This window comes from Rhizomucor pusillus (assembly GCF_041956525.1).
Source record: "Rhizomucor pusillus strain CBS 183.67 unplaced genomic scaffold VTP01scaffold_11, whole genome shotgun sequence".
NCBI lineage: Eukaryota > Fungi > Mucoromycota > Mucoromycetes > Mucorales > Lichtheimiaceae > Rhizomucor > Rhizomucor pusillus.
In genome coordinates this window covers 339,468-359,614 of record NW_027192153.1, presented here as the reverse complement: position 1 = coordinate 359,614, position 20,147 = coordinate 339,468, and the positions used below count along the sequence as shown (strand labels likewise).

Sequence of the window (20,147 nt, the reverse complement as noted above, 5' to 3'; positions counted from 1 at the left end):
GAGAGAGAGAGAGAGGCGAGTATAGGGAGATGTAAGGGAAGAGGGAAGAAAAAAAAAAGGAAAGGGGTCAAAAGAAAGGGGAAGTTGCTCGTCGTCTGCTTTTATTGATTTCGTGTGTCTTTCAAACAGCTCATGCATGTGGAACTCTGGCTCGTTCGGGGGTAAAGAAGATTTTGGGATTCAACCAATGGAACTGCCTTGCCAAGCAAAGGCACAGCTTCTGCCTCATCGGCCGTAGCAGACCCATATCGGCATGTGCCTTTCCTCAGTTCTGCTTGGCTCCCAAAGCTCGGCGTCGAGGGTAAATTGTTTTGCCATCAGGGTCCCTCTTGTTCGTTGCACAATTTTGGTTAGCCAAAGTTACATATTAACTCACCCAAGATGCATAACGCATTCTTGACAGTTACATCAAGTTGTTCCCTAGATTTGTTGCTAGGTCTTGTTTCCCTTTATGTAAGGCATCTCGTAGGTCAAATTTTGTGCAGGATCCTTCGGGACGGGCAGAATCGCTATAAGTCTCTCATTGCTCGCGTATGCGAAATATATCTATCAACCTAGTCTTTTGCAAGATTGCTAGGAAATTATACGTAATTGCTGAAATTGTATGCGCAGTGTTGTTGATAAAGACGCATCACTTCTGAATCTGTGAAGTCAGAATCATAGTTTTCTGCATGAACGATTTTTCGGACAAGCTCTCTGACTTCAATGCATAATTGTCGCAGTGCAAGGCGATACATTAGAGGCCGTAAATTGCATTATCAGACTTTACATTCTTCCATAGCACTGCAATAATTATTGTTATTATCCAAAAATGCAATGTCATAAATTTTGTTGAAACAATGGGAAATTGTTGTTAAAATTTGCTGCCTTGCATCATCGTGGTGTAAGAGACTAAAAAAGTAATTCTCGTTTATGCAGGAAGTTTTGACGTAAAAAAATGACGTGCCGACATTGTTTTGAAATGATGACCCTGAAATTATTCAGTCCATACTTTTCGAGGGTGGACCTGCGTGCGTTTGTGGAAACACTTCTGCTCGCACGTTGCGTCTACGGACACACATACAAGAACTCCCACAAAATCACCTTGGCAACTCGCAAGGAAAAGAGATCGCCGCTTCAGGCCGATAACTGCCCGTGGAAGATGACAGTATCATGCACGAAAAAGACAGACGGCAAGTTGAAAGTGAACAAAATCGACAATGTTCATAATCACGGCCTCGCTGCAGATCCGCTCTATCACCACCAGCATCGTCGATTGCTCAAGGAAGCCGGTGCGGGACTAGCTACAGCACTACAAGCAACGACTGCCCGGGATGGTCAACGCTTGGTTACCGAGCGAGATCTATACAACTTGCGTGCCAAGCTCGACCAAGGCTCGAAGAATTGTGTCGCTGATCTGTCTACTGCTAGCCCCAGACAGAGTCACGTACTTCAAGATATATTGTTGAAGATAAATTAAATAATTAATTAATTAGATGCGTACTACTGTATAACCTGGTCATCAAGAAAGCATCGGAGAGGAAAAAAAACGACTTGAAGAACGAAGGAGGAAACCGAGTGCCCGCTTCCGTCGAGACGTGCGAAGGAGGAAAATGTACCAAGCAAAGAAGTACATTTCTAAGTGTGAGAGACGTATCACACAATGTGTTTTCGAGAAGAAGGAGTTTGGAGATCGAGGCGTCTCAAGACGGAAGAACGCCTAGCTAGATTTCAAGTACGTATCTACACGTCAACCAAGTTTTCGATCGCTGACTTAAAATCCATCCTAGAATACGAACTTCAAGTCGGAAGAGAGTATCAATATGTGTGAAGAAGGTTCCTGTCCAAAGCACATAGAAATAGAGACTCTAAGAAAAGGAGGCCAATTGTAGGAGGTATTTGAATGTAACATGCAGATTTAGGAGCAGTAGATCGAATCTCTGCTGAGCGTCGGTTTAGACCGAGAGCATGTATCTCTGCAAAGCTTTTATCAACTGATCTGACAAACGAATTGAACGTGATGGCGCTGAAGTACGCAAAATAGGGTGCATTGCTCTCCTCTGACCGTCTATCATCTGCGTGCCTGCATGATTCTCGCAATCTGGCGCACACACTTGGATCATATCTTCGACGAAACACTATTCTTACTATGTATCGTGGCCCAAAATGCCATTCACCATGTCTTCAAGCTTGTCTTTGAAGACCATGTAAACAGACCCCAAACCTGGTTTTGTTCTTACCTTGACACGTAAAAATAATGAGGATATTTCACCCTACTGAGAATAAACCTCATAAAATATAAAAAGATGGTGCATTGCTAGTAAAGGATGTGCAAACAGTAACCAGTGCCTTAGGTTATCTTTATCCAAGATAGTCTATTGTCTAAACCCCGCAAAGAATATTTTCAAACGTTACACGGTGTAGATTTATGAGTTATGTCTAATGTTATTGTTCTTCGCAGCTCAATGCGGGAAAGAATGGAAACTAGGAGAGCAAAGGGGTTGCTCGACATGAACATTCGGCAAAAAAAGAATCGAATTTTTGCAAGGCGAGCGTGAATCCTCATGATGTCAGTTTGACGTCTAGCTCGACTCCGACGGAACCTCTTTTCTTCCCCACTTTCCTTGTTTGCCACAATCGTGATTTTAAACATGGAGCGCAATGTCAGGGACTCTTCGATTCAAAGGAAATTCATACGTTGCATATCAGGCGTCATGGTACCGACTATCAAAAGTGTCAGTAGTCCCGCTTTGCTGGGCCCTACGGGTTCACTGTGCCTGAGCACCGATGCCGGCGAGCAAGCTGATCAAGACTCTGTTCCGACGTGCGACAAGGTTATCGACCTTCTGTAAGGGCGTTGCTAGGCCACCGCGACTGGGTTACAGAAATTAAGGGGTGCATTGCCTTTTGCCGTGTGTGATAGACAGTTGAAAAACAAGCAAGATCTGGAAGCTGCTGTGCTCGATCTCGTTCGCACAGTCCTACCTGGCTGGGCAGATGGTGTATTTTCCATTCGTTTGCAGCGAGTAAGCGGCGCCATGACAAAGTAAGAGGCCGTTGCCAAGATAATTATCAGTGAATGGGATTATAACGGACTCATACTTTAAAATTACCAGCGCCGTATTCTTCGTGGATGCACCCAGGAGACCGCGTCTGTTGCTACGTGTATACGGCATCGGGTGCGAACAAGTCGTTGACAGGCAGCATGAACTCGAGTGGTTGGCACGTCTTTCCCAGATGAGCACAGCTGTCGGCCCGCAGCTGTTGGCAACTTTTGGCAATGGACGCTTCGAAGAATATCTCGACTCGGTTACACTGACGCACGATGATCTTCGGGACCCGGAGACGTCAAAGCAAATTGCTCGATCACTCCGAGAATTGCACCGAGTAGCGGATATATACCCACCCTCGTCAGAAAACATTCGCGTAGAACTGTGGCGCAATGTATCAAAATGGTACGCCGTGGTGCGCGAGCTGTTGAACCAACAAGTTTGGCAACAAAAACTGAAGGATTGCAACATGCAAACATTACCGTCAGAAATCGAACGGTGCAAAGCTGTCCTGGATAAAGTGCCAAGCAAAATAGTATTTGCACACAACGATGTAAGCATATCATTTTATCAAATTTTTGTAGCTGTGGTTTCGTCTTTTCTAAGATGTGAACGTAGACACAATATGGAAATGTGCTCCGACTCTCAAGATCTGGAGAGCTCGTTATTGTCGACTTTGAATATGCGGGATACAATCCACGAGGTTTTGATATCGCGAATCACTTTTGCGAGTGGATGTACAATTACCATGGCGAAAATCCGGCTACTATGAATGTGGATGATTTCCCAAGCAAAGAGGAGCAGTTGCTGTTTTTGCAAGCGTACTTAGAGGAGAAAGAAGAAGGAGATAGCACCTCAACACCAGAAGAACTTCGACAAGAAATACTACATTGGGTGATGGCCAGTCATTTACATTGGGCACTGTGGGGACTTGTCCAGGCCAGCCAGAGCGAGATAGATTTTGACTACTTTACATATTCCAGACAGAGACTACAGGCTTTTCGAAAGCAACTTGATCTGTTCTCTTGAATGTAATTTGTACATAGTAAAACGAAACAGGTTGATAGATGATGCTATGGTATTTTCAGTCCTCTGCAATTTGGTATCTTCTACCGCTTTTGCTCATCACGATCTCCAAATGTCCTTGATTTACGTATTCTGCAAGCTTGAGCTCTATATTTTCCAATATCGCTTCTTGCGCCAAGCTCACATTCATTTTCCTCAAAAGGCCATCTGTTGCTGTATACACATCGTCGGACGTGAAACGCTTTCCTTTTGATATAACATCCCGCACGGCATCTTCGATTCCTTGTAATAATATAGGTGTAAATGCATTTGATACTGGCTGTGATCCGGAACGTTTCGACAACGAAGTCGATGGCAGTTGCGAACCGAAGGTTTTCAGAGCGGTGGCGCTAGGCCCGGGTAATGCTGGCGTCACAGCTGACTGAGATGAGAATATATCATCATCTTCATATTTAAGTTCTGAGGGAAATGCTAAAGCTTCATTGACACTGAGCAGCGACGTCGGAGCACACGCGATTGGTCTTCCATTTCTTTCTTGCTTAAGTCTCTTGTGTCGCTGTATCTCTGTTGCTGATGAAAATGTGGAATACGGTTGTGATTGAGTTGATCTTTTTTGTGATTGTGAGGATGCTATGGGTGGTGGATTCCTTGGAATACCATATCGAGAGTCTCGACTAGAAGCGCCTCAAGTTATCAGAACTCTGTTTTGATCAAGCATTTATTCCTTATTTGTTTGTACCATGTTACTTCTTCTGGAACCCAAATCTCTTCACCTTTGCTCATGGAATCCGGATCATCGTCATCGTCATCGTCTTCATATGCTTCGATTTTTTGCCGGTGCGTTACTGACGCGATCATCTCACGCATCGATGCATCAATATTGGGTGTCCGGTGCATTCTTAAATCAGCTGGCATATCTTGCAAAAATCGTGAAAATGTTGCTTTCCTGGAATATCCGAAATCCGGTCTTTTTAAAGAATATGTACAGTAAAGATGGCCTGAACAGAAATATCGGATAAGCTCATCGAGATAATAGTATGCTTGCGATGTGTTACTTACATTGCGCCCGAGTCATTGATACATATAGTAAGCGACTACAGACATTATATATTCAAAATACAAGGATCTTGGACCAATCATTACAAACTTACTTTTCTTCCCATGGATCGTCTTCACTTTTTCTGTGAGGGATGATGCCGTTCTCACATCCGATTACAAAGACTATTGGCCATTCCAGACCTTCGCTTCCAGTGGTTAGAAAGTTTCATAAGGCAGTTTAAACATGCTTTACCTTTAGCACTGTGCATCGTACTTATGGTAACTTTCTGTTATGATAAGCTGTGGTTAACATCAAGGAACTACTATCTTAATGGTTAGGAAATATACGAACTCCTCCGGCAGCTTCCTCTTGCTCCTTATTTGCAGCATTCAGGCATGTGGCTTCCAGAAACCTGGCTACCGGATCTTGAACTTTCAAACTAGGAGTAATTTTAGCAAGCGTTTTAAGGAAAGAATTTTGGGAGGTACCCCTTACGTTTCGAGCATTTGCTCTGCATGATCTCTCGCCGAAGAAGCAACAACGTCAGTACTCTGCGTATACCAGACAGCCTCCTCTGGATGCAACTCCAAGTCTTCTTCAAGATCCCATTGTATTTTCTCCCACGCAGCAGCTTCCTTGGCGGTCATATCTTTTGGAGGTGGGTCGAAAGCCAGCTTGGTGTATGAGATCAATTCACCAATGTTAGCCCAGCGCGATTCTCCTTCCTTTTCTTTTTTATGTGTCTTCCGTAAGTATGCATTGTATTCGATTTCGTCAACGATGTAGCGAATTATATCGGAAGGTGCTTGCTACACAGATATTTAGACGAATAGAAGAATGCCAATTCCACCAAAAGATCCACTTACACCAGCAAACATGTTCTTTCTTACTTCTTCGCACAGCTGAAGGAATTTTCTCAAATTCGTTTTCGTACGTGATGAAAGGCCAGGGATAGGGATCTTGTCAGATGCGATATTATCCAGCACCGTTATAATGTCCAAATGATCATCGCGGCTTAGCTTCCGTATCTTTTCTAACGTAGATTCTCCAATGCCGCGTGGCGGTACGTTGATAATTCGATCGAACGCTGCTGTGTCGCATGGATTGTAAAAAAATCGTACGTACGCAATGATATCTTTCACTTCTTTTCTATCAAAAAACCGGACACCGCCGACCTAGCGAACCACCGTGAGTCTCAACAAATATTATCAATCTTATGCATGTACATACCACAACGTAGGGTATATGGAGCGCATTCAAAGACTGTTCAATGCTTCTTGTCATAAAGTTGATACGCACAAGAACTGCAATATCCTTGTAGGTCAAGAGACCTTTTGAATATTTGACGAGTCGCTCGATTTCTTGCGCAACAGTCTCGGCCTCCAGTTCTGAAGTCGACGCACGCAAAAACGATACAGGAATTCCCTCGACATTGTCTGTATAAAGGGATTTAGGAATCCTGTCAGGATCTATCAATGTTTTTAGACCTTGTGAACAATGTATCTCGAATATCATTGGACATACCTTGAGCTACGACGTGAAGAGCTGCATTCAGGATAGTTTTGGTGCTACGATAATTCTCTTCAAGACGGATAATCTCAGTATTTGGAAAGTCTTGCTGCATGCGCAGAAAATTGCTGCGATCTGCGTTGCGCCATCCGTATATACTTTGGTCAGGATCTATCAAGGTTCACTTAGCAAAGATAGCTTATGGTTCATTGGATAATGTAAAGACCCACCTCCAACAATAGTCAAATTCTTCCCTGCAGCTTGAGTCGCGTAACGAACAATGTCATATTGTACCGAGTTCGTATCTTGAAACTGCATATGATACACTCAGCTAAGATTGCTGCTGTCTATACCATATACAAATCATACCTCGTCCACTAAGAAATGCCGTACAAAGCTGGTAACATGCGGGTATCTTTTGATCACTTCACGTCCAAAGAGGAGCAAATTATCGAAATCCTGCATATCATTCGTTAAACGGAAATGAAAACTGACAAAACGTGACATATATTCTCCACTTGCCACCATGTTTTCTGCCAACAAACGATCCTCATATGCACTGAATATATAGAGTCAGGATCCATTAATACGAATTACGATGCTACTCGAATCGGAAACTCACCGGAACATGATCATGAATTCTCTCTTTGATGCCTTATCTTGATACATTTCACAGTAAGTGTCGACGTCAATACCGCGGCATTTATGTCTGCTGATCTCGCTAAGGTAAGCCTCTAAATCATAGAATGAATCTTAATAATAACAGGAACTTTGCAATTCAGGAACCTGAAACGAACCCTCTTTCATCTTTTTTGCACCATAGTCTCCCAATTCATTTGCCAGTTCCTTTTGTAATCCTCTGATGATATGTTTACTAGATAAGGGGATGTTCCAACATCTGAGATCTTGCGTTTTTGGGCCATACAACATCGGTTTGACATACGTACCTAACGTCCGCGTCTGCCACTGTAAAGTTGGAGTTTACATGTATCAAACCGCCGTATTGTCGTAATAAGGTGCCGCAAATATTGTGAAAAGTGCCCATCATGAGCTGATCACTCTTGACTTTTCCTAATAGCTCAGGCGACTCCAAACGCTGCTTCATTTCTTGCGCAGCTCTGGTTGTAAAGGTTGCGACGACTATTCGCGAAGGATCTTCGAATTCTTCCTCCACAAGCCATGCTACTCGCGATGTCAAGACTACCGTGCACCTTGTTTAGACTATGAAAAACTTTGGTGGCCAAAATCTGGTAAGGTACCTCTAGTTTTTCCAGATCCAGGACCAGCCAGAATCTGTAAGGATGAAGCCTTTGACTTTACAGCCTCAAGTTGCGTTGGATTAAGCCTGTTCAAGAAATCGAGTTTCTTTGGCATTTGCGGTCTATGACTTTTATGCGAGAAACAACGCAGTTCATGATTTTGACAAAAATACCTTAGCTTTCGGGGATACAAGCAAATGGTGCTCGTTTCAGGTTTCTCGCAGTCATTAAGGACGATAAAGTGGACAAGGACAATGTAGGCTAGGTCAATAGCATGACTCTACACAAAGTGGTTTTGCCAAAGTTCACAAATATATGCTTTTGCATTATCTACAGACAATAGAAAGATATAAAATTTCGCAGATATTGCGGATATACAATGCTTTTTCTTTTTTAAGCAATGTGGAGCTCAATGTAAAATAATATCCAAATCTAAAGGTCTGTATGAGCAACAGAGCGCCGAGTTTACATCAGTCTACATACCATCAAATGGACCAGCGTTCATAATGAGCGATATTTATTGCGTACTTGTCTCGCATCAAATTCATGTTTTCGCTTGGAAACTCTTGCCTACCTCATCCGCGGGCGTAGACAACACAACTTTGCATTTGTCTTCAATCATATTCAGTATTTGAGAAAGACTCGCTCGTCTCCAGTCATCAGCTACATCGCATGATGGTTACTTGGATGTCTCCAGTAGGATATACGTATACATTTCTTTTCTTACATGTAGAGTCATTCAACTTTGAGTCGTCCAACTTTAAGTCTGGATCCGTGTAGATGTACTCGTGCAAACGATCTGTGGCCAAATCATTCTCCAGATATTCAAGTATCGGTGAATAATCATCCCAAGGCATTGATGTGTCGTCTGTTTCTGAATACTCTCGCGATTCGTCACTCGCAAATTTACATGCGTCTGCGAACCAAAGTTAGTCTTCGGTTTACTCGCAATATATATTAACTCACAGTATGTTAACCAGGTTGAGAATTCCTTGAATCGCTTCGAAGTACTCGTAGAGCGCACACAATATTCAGATAAACGCTTAAAGAGAAGATTTACGGCTGATGATGCCAGATCGATTTGAGCCTTGTTGAGAAGTGCACCATATTGCTCCGTCCTAATGTGGGTGCTATGCGATGAGAAAAAGCGTTCATGTATGTTATGACGCTAGTACTTGCCATTGACTGAAACCTGAGAGTTTGCTCAGTTGAAGCTTTAACCGTACAATGGCGGGCTCAATATTGGTGTAGGCAATCGTGTTTATGCATGAATAGCTGTGTAGAGCACTTGTATTCCAGTTTTTGAGACTCTGATCATTATAAAGTCATTACTATCGCATTTATCACCATATTATTCGATGACTTGCCTGACTGTCTAACTTTTTCTTCAGAAAATTCTTAATTGCAGTGGTCGTATTTCCCGTCGCCAGAATGCCAAGCAATTCGGCGTGAAATTGGTGATCAGTTTCCTCTGTTGCAAAGTGAACAATGTGTGTCAATGCATATGCAGATATGTATCTCGTACTCTTCGCAGCGCACCTTGTTGCTCTTTGAGATGGTCAACCGCATCTTCGTCGAATCTTTTCGCTAGTCTTATAATAGCATTGTGGTGCTCCGTTACGACAGAAAGGCATTGTCGTAAGTATGCGATTAAGAAATTTACTGTGCTGTAGATTTCGACAATACCGCACAATGCTTTCTTCCTGTCACGCAAGACGTCGCAAGGCAAGGTAATCTTTTTTGTATCCTTTGTATCCGAAGTCAACGATACTTCAAGCCGTGAATCATCGTCCGTCAGGTTGATACCCGTTACAGAATACGGCCGGCTCTGGAAGTAAAACAACGGTAACAGAGTCAGCAACAAGGTAATGATACGAATGGACATTTATTTCTCTTTACCTCCTGCTTGGTAGTATCTGTATGGATCGTCCCTATGTAATAGGATATGTCCAGACTTCCAGCAATATCGTCAGTATAACATTATAAATCTACTGTTAAAATATCCACCGACCATAAATGAATGTCGCCTTCTGCGTCTCCAATTAGCAGCAATGTACTGTGTTTTACTCGCTGTGGTTCAGCAGGTAACGGTGCACCTGGTCGTTGCGCATTTTGTATTCTATACCTTAGGTATTAGAACTGATAAAGCCATATTTTCCCAAAGCAACAATAGCTTACAGCGGACGTGGCAATGGATTGAAGTCAAGTTGCTTCATCGGGCATGCGATTATCTATTGGGACAAATGAGCAAAATGCATACATATTTGCTACGATGAAGCCTTGAAATATCACCTCAGAAGCGCACTGTGATCGATCACCGTAGTTTATGCACTGCAAAGCTGTAATAGCTGGATACGACGTGGTTTTTCGCTTTAATCCTTGATCTTTTCTTGGCCAGCATATACAATCCTTTGGGCTTGATCGTGTTGCATCCACCCAAAATACCGTGCCATCCGTGCATCCGACAGCGAATGCCGTACCTTGATTGATGTCAATTTTTAAACGCTCGCAGCAAAAGTTCTTCCAGTTACCTTGCGGGTTCCAGACTAATACTCCTGCTTCACCAGAGCCTGGGGCGGTGAATGACCAGATCGGGCAAGCATCTTGACGCGAAAGGGATACGCGATCGTTTGAATGGACTGCAGCAAATAGTAGCTCCTTGTCCTTTCTGTTCCATGCACCGTTCTTCACTGGACTCTTTAGCTTTCTAGCAACAATCGAAGGTATAGGATTCTCGTCGTTGTTTTGAGTAGTTTCGTCTGCCATCACTGTCCGGTATGATTATGGAGCAAGGTACAAAAATAAAGATAATTGGCAGTCATCACGTCTCTGTGTCAATTACTACCCATGCGACGAACCATTTGAATATTTATGCTCTAAGCAACGCATTAGCAGCCTGAAAGCGCGGCCATTGTATAGGATGCCACACCACTTTTCACATCCAAAGCTTTCCACGTTTCCTGCCGAATCGGCAGTGGTAACACCATTTCCACATTGTTTAAGAGTTAGGTTGAAGAAGAATATTACAGCATTTCCCGGAGAGGATTTTTTCTATTTTGGATGGCGGCACAAGTTGGAGATTGCATGAAAATTACATGCCTCTTGCTCTGCGCAGTTTCGCTGCGGCCTCGGGATATTCCTTTGCAATTCTAGATCGATTATATGCCGTCAGCAGGGTTTTCTAGCAAATCCAGGTTGATCACTATTGAATTACCTGATCTGGGTACGGGTTGCTTCAACGTACGAAATAGCATGCTCGAGTTCAGCCTGTGTTCGTGCCATTTCAATAGCCATTTCATAGTATTGCAAGGCTTCTTCTGGTTTGCCCATTTCAAGCAAAATCTGTGCCAAAGATGCCACGGCAGCGTCGCAGGCAGGATCGACTTTTGTGGTAATACAATGTTAGTAAAATCCGGTAGCGTATTGTGTGCTTTTCACTTACATTCAAGAGCTTTCTTGCAGAGGTTGGTGGCTTCGTTGGCATCACCCATAGCTTGATACATAAGCATAGCCTTGTTGATGTATGGTAAGGGGTTCTTGGGGTCCAATTCAATAGCTTTGCTGAAAGCCTCGATAGCTTCACCGATCTTTTGCTGGTCTACCAACAATTCACCGTAGTAGTTTTGAACATCAGCAGAGTTGGGGAACTTCTTGAGTGCATTGTTGAAAGTCGACATGGCTGAGGAAATGGATCCAAGCTTGTATTGTACAACGCCGAGCTGGATGTGGGCGAAAGCGAAAGATTCATCCAGCTTCAAGCTCTCAGTGTAATCCTTGGCTGCTGCATCGAAGTTACCGCTGATATAGTTGACTACAAAAAATGTTTCAGCTCTCCTATCCAATTGTTACTCTTTGCATTTTAGTAGTATACCTTGACCCCTATTTCACAAAGCATTAGTTACTGCTCAGATCCTCGATTACTGGTTCTCGTACCTGTGATAGTAGACATCAGGATCATTGGGGTTGATAGCGATGGCTTCGTCAAATTGCTTCAAAGCAGAAGCAATGTCACCTGATGATGAATAAATGTGAGACAATGAAATTCGATTATCATTGAATGAACATTACCTTGTTCGAGATAAAGGCTGGCACGCTTGATATAGCTAAGAACAAATTTGGGGTCTACCTCAAGAGATTTGTCAAAGCATTCAAGAGCACCCTTGTTATCCCCCTTCAAAAAGTTGAATGCACCCAAAAGGTTGAGAGCGTAGGCTTGATACGGGCGACTGCAACCAAGCTCCACAGCACGCTCAACAGCCTCCATAGCTTCTCCGTAGTTCTTGGCTTCAAGTGCACGGAAAGCTTTAGCAAAATAAGCATTTCCGTTGTTGACATCGTCCTCAGCAGGCAACTCGAGCTTGACTGAATGATATGGAGCGCATCAGAAGGACAGCGTCTATCTAGTGTATGAATATATTGTTTACCAGGGCGGAATGATTCAAAATAGGCATGCACGAAGGTTGGCGAAGGAAGGCGCGGCTTCTTGGTCTAGAGAGAACATGGTTGGTGCGAGTCTTTCTAACCACACGTGTATCCGAATTACCTTCATAATTTCCTTTGCTCTGTCTTCTGCAACGCGTTTGAGCATACGTTCCATTGCTCGAGCGGCAGTGTCGCTTTGGAATCCGTCCAAGATGCAAACGCAGGTGTAATCTACAGATTCAACGTATCAGAAATGCCAGAATGTCGATATTTGGCGGGGTTATCGTGTACCATAGAGTGAGTCTGCAAACTGTTCCTTCTTCTCGTAAGCAAGGGCGCGTCTGTTCAAAGCTTTCACGTAAACAGGGTCCAGTTTAAGTGCTTCGTTGCAGTCAGCGATCACATTATCTTGCTTGTCAAGGTTAGCGAAACATGCTGCACGGTTAGCATAAAAGATGGCATCAGGCTTGAAACGGATGGCCTGTGTGTAGAGTTGCACGGCGTCCTCGTATTTTTTGCTAGTAAACAAGCTGTTGCCCTTTGCCTTCAACGCCTGAGCTGCTTCGGCACGTTTCTAGAATACTTGAATTAGCACGTATATCCTACAATCACCTGGCAATACTTTGTATCTTACCTCTGCGGACAAGGCGGCAATTTCATTGTCAGTCATAGACTCGTATGATACGTCCGTCTTTGTGTCAGCAAGGGTCTCTGCGGATTTGGTTGCTTGCTCGGTACCAGCTACGTAGCAACGCGCGTCAAGGATCTCGTTACGAGCATAGTGTTAAGTTCTTTTCAAGAAAATTACCCGAATCAGCTTGCTTCTTCTTGACTTCACGCTGTTGCTTTGGCTTCTTCTTGCCAGAGTCACTGCCGCTGGAAGTTAAGCAGTATGCACCAGCGCCAACGGCTATAAGGCCGACGGCAACGGCACTGTAGAATTTCCAATCCTTGTCCTCGAAGAATTTCTTGACACGCTCGGAAGCTGTTGCGGAATGTCCGTTCGACGACGACATTTCGAGAAAGACACCTAAAAGTGAAAAAATTGGCGGCAATGCGCAGTGCGCAGACTTAGCGCGCTGAATCCGAAATACTGTGACTGAATAGTTCGAGAAGAGTAAGTTACAAGCGCCAAAAGAACCCTGTGGATACTAAAAGATATGCTAAAAACGGCATGCTGATATACACTGTCATATGCAACAACAATGAATGATTACAACGGTGCTCTAAACATCTGTATCGGAAGGAATTTCTTGTTCGATTTTGGCATGATGCTATACCAACTATTGCAAATATCACAAGCTGGACCGCTATACATATGCTAATAATATATAATGTCATTATACAGTATTTTTAATGATACTAACTTGGCTGTGCCGGTTTCGGCATACTTTTAAACGATTGTTTCCGGCAAATGAACGTCATTTTCTGCCTGTCCTTTCGTGACGTGAGAGCCACGGTCATAAATATTAATACCATGTGCGTTTTGGACCCTGAGTTCTATTGCTTCTCCTCAATCACGCACTAAAGTCATCGGCTTTCTATCATGCCGCGCATATCTTCAAGTCTCGCTATTAACGCTAGGGTCTCTGTTACCCCTCACTTTCTTTGTCGCAGTGATACCCTTGAGGCACTGGAAGGCTTCGTTGATCCGAGCGCGCCAGGTGCGCACCATTCACGCGAAATTATGGACGGAGCCACAAAAAAGTACGAGATCGCCTATTTGCAAGTTTATCTTAGGTGCTGGCTCTTTGAAGTACGAAGGTCCTCGCCGTACGCCAGCCAGAACGTTGCAAGGAGACGTGACCAATGGTTCCGTCAACTCTCGCGACCTGGAAGACCCTGATCTCCTCGATGTTCGCCGTTGACGATGCCGAGGAGAGTCTCGATCTCGCCTAGGAGGATGTGGATGTTACGGTCGACATCCGTCGTTCTCAACCCGAGCAAGCTTTTCGTGATAGAGCCTGCATCAACCTTCGCTGCGACGCAACGCCAGAAGAGTTTTTCGTTCGTGATTCGTCTCCTGTCTGTTCATTACATCCAAACAGTAGTCTTCCCGGCAATCAATGAGCATGCCACAACGGCGTTGCCTAGGTGGGCCACCTATTGGCATAAAAGTGCCTTTCCATTCGGTCCTTCTTTCGACTTCCCCGTTTGAATGAAAATGGAGCGTCACCAGGTTCCACGTTTTCGAAGTTCCTGATGTTGCGAAACATGCTGCAGATAAACTGTACCAGATCCGTGCGTTCTTGGATGCTTATAACGAGAATCTCAAGGACGCTCTCTCGCCTGGAAAACATCTTTGCGTCGATGAATCGATGAACCAGTGGTTCGGCCATGGTATGCCGAATTTAAAAAAGGTTCCACGCAAGCCCCATTCAATCGGCCAGGAGTTTAAGACCGTCGCAGACACGGAAACATGTTGTATCTATCGCCTGGATATAACTGGCGATGAGATCTGCAAGAAGTACGAAGGCACTCACCCAAAGAACATCGCGTGCATGCTTCGTCTTACGGAGCCGTGCTTCCACTCTGGACGAACGATCGTTGCGGTTTCCTGGTTCGGTTCACCAGCGATGGTACGGGCATTGAAGGAGCGCGGACTCTTTTCAATAATGCAGGTCAAGAAGAAACGATACTGGCCAGGAGGCATGCCCGGACAAGATAAGTTGGAGTCCCTGAGTCGTGAGGTAGGGTCAACGGCTGTTAAGAGGTCGCGTGAGGATAATGTCTATGTCGCTGCGCTCCGTGATAAGAAACCAAAGTGCGTAGTAGCCAACGCAGGTACTACTACCCCAGGCAACAGCGATTTCCGTTGGATAAACGACCATTTGGAGACGTTTCCTCGGCCTGCCGTCTTTGACGAATATGAGGAACACCACAGCGCAGTAGACGTGCGAATAACCGTCGTGATAACATGACATCGTTTCATGATGTCATGAAAACATATCGGTGGGATATGCGCTGCTCGGCTTTCTTTCCGTCCGTCGCTGAAGCGAATGCATTCTCTGCATTCAAGCACTTCAGAGACGACGCAAACGACATCTTGCACTTCGAGTTTCGTTGGCGCCTCGCCCAGTCTCTTTTGGATCATGTTTAAAACATCCAAAAGGCCTGTAGAGCTTTCTGGACCTTCCTTAAGATCCCGAGTAGCATCCGTCATTTCTCTAGGCAGAACGTCTAGTGGAAAATACGCAAGAAGACACTGTGTGGTATGCCACAAGCGGACTCATAATGGATGCTTGCGTGACCCCAGTCGAGGTCTTTGTAAGGTCTGTTAGGCCCCTCACATCAAAAAGAGAGCAAATAAAAAAATACATAGTACTTTTGTTTGAAACCTCGGGTTTCTGTTGATATAAATTTTCTTGTATGTCTCTCGTGTTCCTGGACAACGATCGTCAATCAAAAACTGTGCCGAATTCGACACACCTAAATCTTCCAAAACCGACCGACCTGCGATCTGCCCTTGCTCGCCAGCAACCACAGGCAGCGATGTCAAATTAATTTGACAGATAGAAGAGATGTAGAGTTTCGTGCTGATACCGTCTTTTATTCCTCTGATGCATTGGGCCGAAGTTATAAGGCTTTGTTACTGTGCCGAAATCGGCACAGTTGGACAAATTAGTACCCGCTAAAAATTTGAGTATGAATACGATTGACGTGAAGAATATTCGAGTGCGTATATTGCAGGTCATGGATAAGACATTATAGAATACGGTTGACTTTTATAGCTCATAATTGTTTCTACACGAGGGCTTGAGGCAGAGCTATTTTGTTTGCGATTAGTCGCAAATGGTTTATATATCCTCGAAAGACATGGAATTGTACGTATACCCAATCATGTTAAATCATTTGTCACATCTATGAAAGACCTCCTAAATGAGCTTTCATTATTGGCTCTTTGGCGGAAGCCGTAAGGCCGAACGCCTATCCAAATTATTCGAGAGCATCAGTGGATCAAGTGCTTGTTCCCTCTTGCCCTCCTCTATTTTGCTCGCTCTCTTCCAAGATGATAGAGTTTATTTGTGTGCCATAGAAAGCTTTTTATTAGCTCTCGATCAATAAAGGAAAGATGATGACACAATCACTTGATCCACTGATGCTCTCGAACAATTTGGATAGGCGTTCGGCCTTACGGCCTCCGCCAAAGAGCCAAATACTGTGCTAAGCACTTATTGACATCTATGAATTCATGGAAATACCGCCTTTCTGTCAATGAAGTTCTACACAGCGAGTAAACAAAGACTCTTTTCATGTTGCCTCGCTGCTGTCAGGCTGTTACATCAGATCTGAGTTATCCGCCATGCAACATACAGTGATGCTCTGAGAGAAAGCTTCTATGTACATACCATGGCCAGACCGAAGGAGCAGAGTATACATGCAGCTACTTCTCCTATATGAAGTGGCTGTAGTAGTCATAAAGTCTTCGGTATCAATCCGAATCAGCGTTACTAACATCATATAGATATTAGACTTAACGACTAGTCTTGATTACTTTTTCTAAGACGATTATACTATCGCAAAAACGAAAATCATCTCGATAACGATGCAAAACATCCATGCTAATTCGGTCAACGATTGACATTAAACAAGCCATTGTTGCAAGTATGTAAGACTATCATGCAAGCTGAATCTGGCGAAACAGCAAACGCATGCAGAGAATTGATTAGTCGGCGGACCTGGTTGGGAAGCCCGTATATAAACCTTCAAATGATCTTCTTACTGCATCCTTGACTCGCTGGAAAAAGGCACAGAAGATATACTCACACGGACTGAAATGAGCTTCTAAAACTGTTGCTAATAAAAATAAGAGCATATTGGGCGAAACTCTGTTAGCATGCAGCATAATGCATCCTTGAAAGGAGCGAAAAATTGGCCCTTAGCGTTTCAGACTTTAGCTTTGGGAACTTGACTAAAAATGATTAAATCGTCAATACTGCGGGGTTGTCGTTTGTTCCTTCTCCATTGCAATGTTTGCTAAATTCAGAAGGTGGGGGCAGGCGACTCGGCTCGTGATCCGGTGCAATCGACAAACGAGTCGGCCACGCGAACTTGAAGGAAACTTATGAACAACGAACAAACTGCCGTGCAGGCAGGCGATCTCCCGGACTCTGGGTATCTATAGTAGACTTTTCATTTACCCTGCCAGATCTCGAACTAACTGAAAACCGCAACGCTGTGTGTGTGGGGCGAATCAAGTGAGCATAGCCAGTTTCGGAGTGGTGCTTAGTCCAAAGTAATGAGAAAAAAAATCAAGTTGCTGCAATCCGTTTGAAAGGAGAAACCGTGTGGATCGTTGCACCTGCTGTAAGCCTTATTTGTTTCGTTCCCATAGCGACAGTGACCCTGACAGCAGCCTACTAAAGATAAACACGTTATCAATATTGCATCAACGATAAGTATCTGCAATTGTCAGGTTCTGGCAGGCATGTGAATCATGTCTGCATAAAACCCGCTCCCCAATCCACCGCCGTGGGTTGAACTAAGCCAGATTGTCATTTGCGGCAAGCAGGCGGCGGGGGATGGGGTGGTAGGGAATCGTGCTGATTTCCACGGAATCCTCATTTTCTCGTTGCACAACCTATTTCTCGAAAGAGCGGAGCTGCTGGCGATGCGGGGTGACTATATTGGATTGGCGTACCAGGTCGTACAAGGCAACGTTCACGCTTAAGGTTTTTTGGTGATTATGTGCGAAGCAAAGATCGACTTATTCCTTCTTTCAACCGATTAGTAATTTATGGGCAACCAACCTACTAAAGAGCTACAGCCTATCTCCTCATTAAAACGGCCGCAACGACGCACAATGACCCACTCCTCTAGCAATCCACCAGGACAAACCGATCTCCAAAGGTCTGCTACTACAGTTGGTATCTCGACGAGTAGCAGCTGTAGCAGCAGCAGCAATAGTAACACTAACAGCAGACCGAACATTAAACCCGTACGGCACCAAGTCATCCTTTCCGACTATGCTTCGCCCTTACCATCTCTTTCCGCATCCCTCTCTATCCCAAAATCAAGGCTCTTGCATCGACGCAGGCCTAAGCCGGTGCAGGATACACTCAGCGTCTCCTCAGCGAGCGATGAAGAGCCAGACACGCCATCCTCCCAGTCCCCCTGGGCAACATACAGCAGCTCGGTCGGTTCATCGGTCGGCTCGTCATCTTGTCCAGTACCACCTACAACATTTCACGCATCCCAACAGCACCATCATCGTCAACATTATCAATATAATCAGCCAGCGTCATCCACCATGATAGTTTTTGATTCTGCTATCGCGATAGCAGAGAATGCAGCGGCGGACCTGCGGAAACGGCGCATAGAACAGGACACAAAAAGTAATTGGGTGTATGACTATGGTCAAGAAAAGGAACTCGACAGGTAACTTGCTTTTTCTTTGCTCGATGATGATGATGCGCCGGAACGGGTTTCTCACAAATTTTTACTAAATAGGCAGCTGCGCCAGGTACGACCTTTTCTCCAATTATTCTTAATGTTTACAGTTACACTGACTATTTCGTTATCCACATTTAGCATTACGTGTTGAAGCAAGTGTTTGGTGGAAATCTTCACGTCACCTTGGAGAGTGAAGTAAACGATATCTTGGAGACGGCGTGTGGGACAGGTAGAATGGAACGCATTATTTTCTTTCCAGCGCGGGAAACTTAATCCATGAGTTATATATATAATTTTAGGTTTATGGGCACTGGAGATAGCAAGAGATTACCCAAAATGCAACGTTATCGGCATGGACATTATTCCGCCTTCAGAGAACGGGTTGCATCAGCGACACAGCAGCAACATGCCTAGCAATTTGACGTATGCTTACGGAGATGTGCTCGCGCCGTTAATATACTCGGATAATCAGTTTGACCTTGTATTTCAGCGAGATGTTGCAAACGTAGTACCTCTCAGCAAATGGTCCCAGCTTATTTCCGAGTTTTACCGCGTACTAAAACCTGGCGGACAGGTCGAATTAATCGAATATGGTAAGCCCAGGGATCGGCCTTTTTTTTTACCCTGCCAGAGTGACAGTTTGAAACGTCAACATGAACGATAGATCTTCTCTTCAAAAATACTGGACCGGTGCTTGCGTTAGTGAACGAGTGGTACGAGATAGCGGCAGCTAGAATAGGGACTGACCCTCGATATGTCGAGCGCCTCCCTAGCTATTTAAAAGAAGCAGGATTCGAACAGGTTCAAGTACGAGAGTACGATATACCCATAGGCGAATGGCCAGATGACCCAGGTAAGTAAGGCGAACAAATAAAGGAACGCAGGAGTCTTGGCAAGGTCTTAACGCTGCAAACCTAGTCAAACGACAATATGGCTATTTATATAAGGAGCAAATGAAGGCGCTGTTTAAATCGATGAAACGATGGTGGCTGTCTGAGCTAGAGGTATCGCAGGAACAGTACGATCAAGTGTGCGCATCAGCATTGGAGGAGTTTGAAGAATATCACAGTATTGCACATTGGAAGATCATGACAGCGAAGAAACCAGTGTAGTGGGCACAGCATTGAATAAATTACGCTGCATACATGTACAGACAATAACACGAAGCAGTTTCTAAGAAAAACTGTTGAGCTTTGCAGGGTTTAAAAGTGATAGCTTGGTCAGCTAGATTCAGAGCAGGCCGTAGTACAAATTGCTCAATATGCCAAGGACAAAAATGCAGCCACGTGGGTCTGCGTGGGTGCGTTGCTTTGATCTTCTGCGTGGAGGCCCGTGGTTTTCGTTCATGCTTTGCCCCAAGAGGAGGGGTGGATTTGAAAGCCAGCATGAATTTGCTTCTGCTTGCAAGGCACAACATCGTTGTTTGACATCTTTGCCCTCTTGCTCCGTCCTCCTTTCTTCCCTTTCCCT

At 44.4% G+C, this 20,147-nt stretch overlaps 8 protein-coding genes across 8 annotated transcripts; 5 read left to right on the top strand and 3 right to left on the bottom strand.

The window, feature by feature from the left end:
• Positions 1 to 937: 937 nt before the first annotated feature.
• On the top strand, positions 938 to 1,459 carry VTP01DRAFT_1621 (uncharacterized protein; the record flags this gene model as incomplete). Its single annotated transcript, XM_069379992.1, has 1 exon — positions 938 to 1,459. The coding sequence occupies one exon, from the start codon at positions 938 to 940 to the stop codon at positions 1,457 to 1,459; it is 522 nt and encodes a 173-aa protein (XP_069238045.1).
• A 1,234-nt stretch (positions 1,460 to 2,693) lies between these two features.
• VTP01DRAFT_1620 (uncharacterized protein) lies at positions 2,694 to 4,058 on the top strand (the record flags this gene model as incomplete). Its single annotated transcript, XM_069379991.1, has 4 exons — positions 2,694 to 2,827; positions 2,903 to 3,025; positions 3,096 to 3,582; positions 3,648 to 4,058. The coding sequence occupies 4 exons, from the start codon at positions 2,694 to 2,696 to the stop codon at positions 4,056 to 4,058; spliced, it is 1,155 nt and encodes a 384-aa protein (XP_069238044.1).
• A 55-nt stretch (positions 4,059 to 4,113) lies between these two features.
• Positions 4,114 to 7,977, bottom strand: VTP01DRAFT_1619 (uncharacterized protein; the record flags this gene model as incomplete). Its single annotated transcript, XM_069379989.1, has 17 exons — positions 4,114 to 4,729; positions 4,795 to 5,053; positions 5,115 to 5,149; positions 5,207 to 5,294; positions 5,347 to 5,380; positions 5,446 to 5,533; positions 5,590 to 5,903; positions 5,961 to 6,269; positions 6,325 to 6,563; positions 6,619 to 6,774; positions 6,834 to 6,915; positions 6,973 to 7,062; positions 7,126 to 7,162; positions 7,226 to 7,337; positions 7,401 to 7,477; positions 7,551 to 7,803; positions 7,863 to 7,977. The coding sequence occupies 17 exons, from the start codon at positions 7,975 to 7,977 to the stop codon at positions 4,114 to 4,116; spliced, it is 2,904 nt and encodes a 967-aa protein (XP_069238043.1).
• A 429-nt stretch (positions 7,978 to 8,406) lies between these two features.
• VTP01DRAFT_1618 (uncharacterized protein) lies at positions 8,407 to 10,628 on the bottom strand (the record flags this gene model as incomplete). Its single annotated transcript, XM_069379988.1, has 11 exons — positions 8,407 to 8,525; positions 8,590 to 8,778; positions 8,829 to 8,980; positions 9,042 to 9,172; positions 9,230 to 9,333; positions 9,402 to 9,690; positions 9,762 to 9,816; positions 9,874 to 9,981; positions 10,041 to 10,093; positions 10,155 to 10,342; positions 10,394 to 10,628. The coding sequence occupies 11 exons, from the start codon at positions 10,626 to 10,628 to the stop codon at positions 8,407 to 8,409; spliced, it is 1,623 nt and encodes a 540-aa protein (XP_069238042.1).
• A 325-nt stretch (positions 10,629 to 10,953) lies between these two features.
• Positions 10,954 to 13,300, bottom strand: VTP01DRAFT_1617 (uncharacterized protein; the record flags this gene model as incomplete). Its single annotated transcript, XM_069379987.1, has 11 exons — positions 10,954 to 11,011; positions 11,077 to 11,245; positions 11,305 to 11,673; positions 11,734 to 11,741; positions 11,796 to 11,874; positions 11,931 to 12,224; positions 12,287 to 12,350; positions 12,406 to 12,515; positions 12,576 to 12,858; positions 12,919 to 13,025; positions 13,093 to 13,300. The coding sequence occupies 11 exons, from the start codon at positions 13,298 to 13,300 to the stop codon at positions 10,954 to 10,956; spliced, it is 1,749 nt and encodes a 582-aa protein (XP_069238041.1).
• Positions 13,301 to 13,830: 530 nt separating this feature from the next.
• VTP01DRAFT_1616 (uncharacterized protein) lies at positions 13,831 to 14,152 on the top strand (the record flags this gene model as incomplete). Its single annotated transcript, XM_069379986.1, has 2 exons — positions 13,831 to 13,948; positions 14,025 to 14,152. The coding sequence occupies 2 exons, from the start codon at positions 13,831 to 13,833 to the stop codon at positions 14,150 to 14,152; spliced, it is 246 nt and encodes an 81-aa protein (XP_069238040.1).
• A 35-nt stretch (positions 14,153 to 14,187) lies between these two features.
• On the top strand, positions 14,188 to 15,205 carry VTP01DRAFT_1615 (uncharacterized protein; the record flags this gene model as incomplete). Its single annotated transcript, XM_069379985.1, has 2 exons — positions 14,188 to 14,378; positions 14,464 to 15,205. The coding sequence occupies 2 exons, from the start codon at positions 14,188 to 14,190 to the stop codon at positions 15,203 to 15,205; spliced, it is 933 nt and encodes a 310-aa protein (XP_069238039.1).
• A 2,816-nt stretch (positions 15,206 to 18,021) lies between these two features.
• On the top strand, positions 18,022 to 19,789 carry VTP01DRAFT_1614 (uncharacterized protein; the record flags this gene model as incomplete). The annotated part of the gene is made up of 6 exons (XM_069379984.1): positions 18,022 to 18,662; positions 18,735 to 18,747; positions 18,816 to 18,906; positions 18,977 to 19,270; positions 19,342 to 19,530; positions 19,596 to 19,789. The coding sequence occupies 6 exons, from the start codon at positions 18,022 to 18,024 to the stop codon at positions 19,787 to 19,789; spliced, it is 1,422 nt and encodes a 473-aa protein (XP_069238038.1).
• Positions 19,790 to 20,147: the final 358 nt, after the last annotated feature.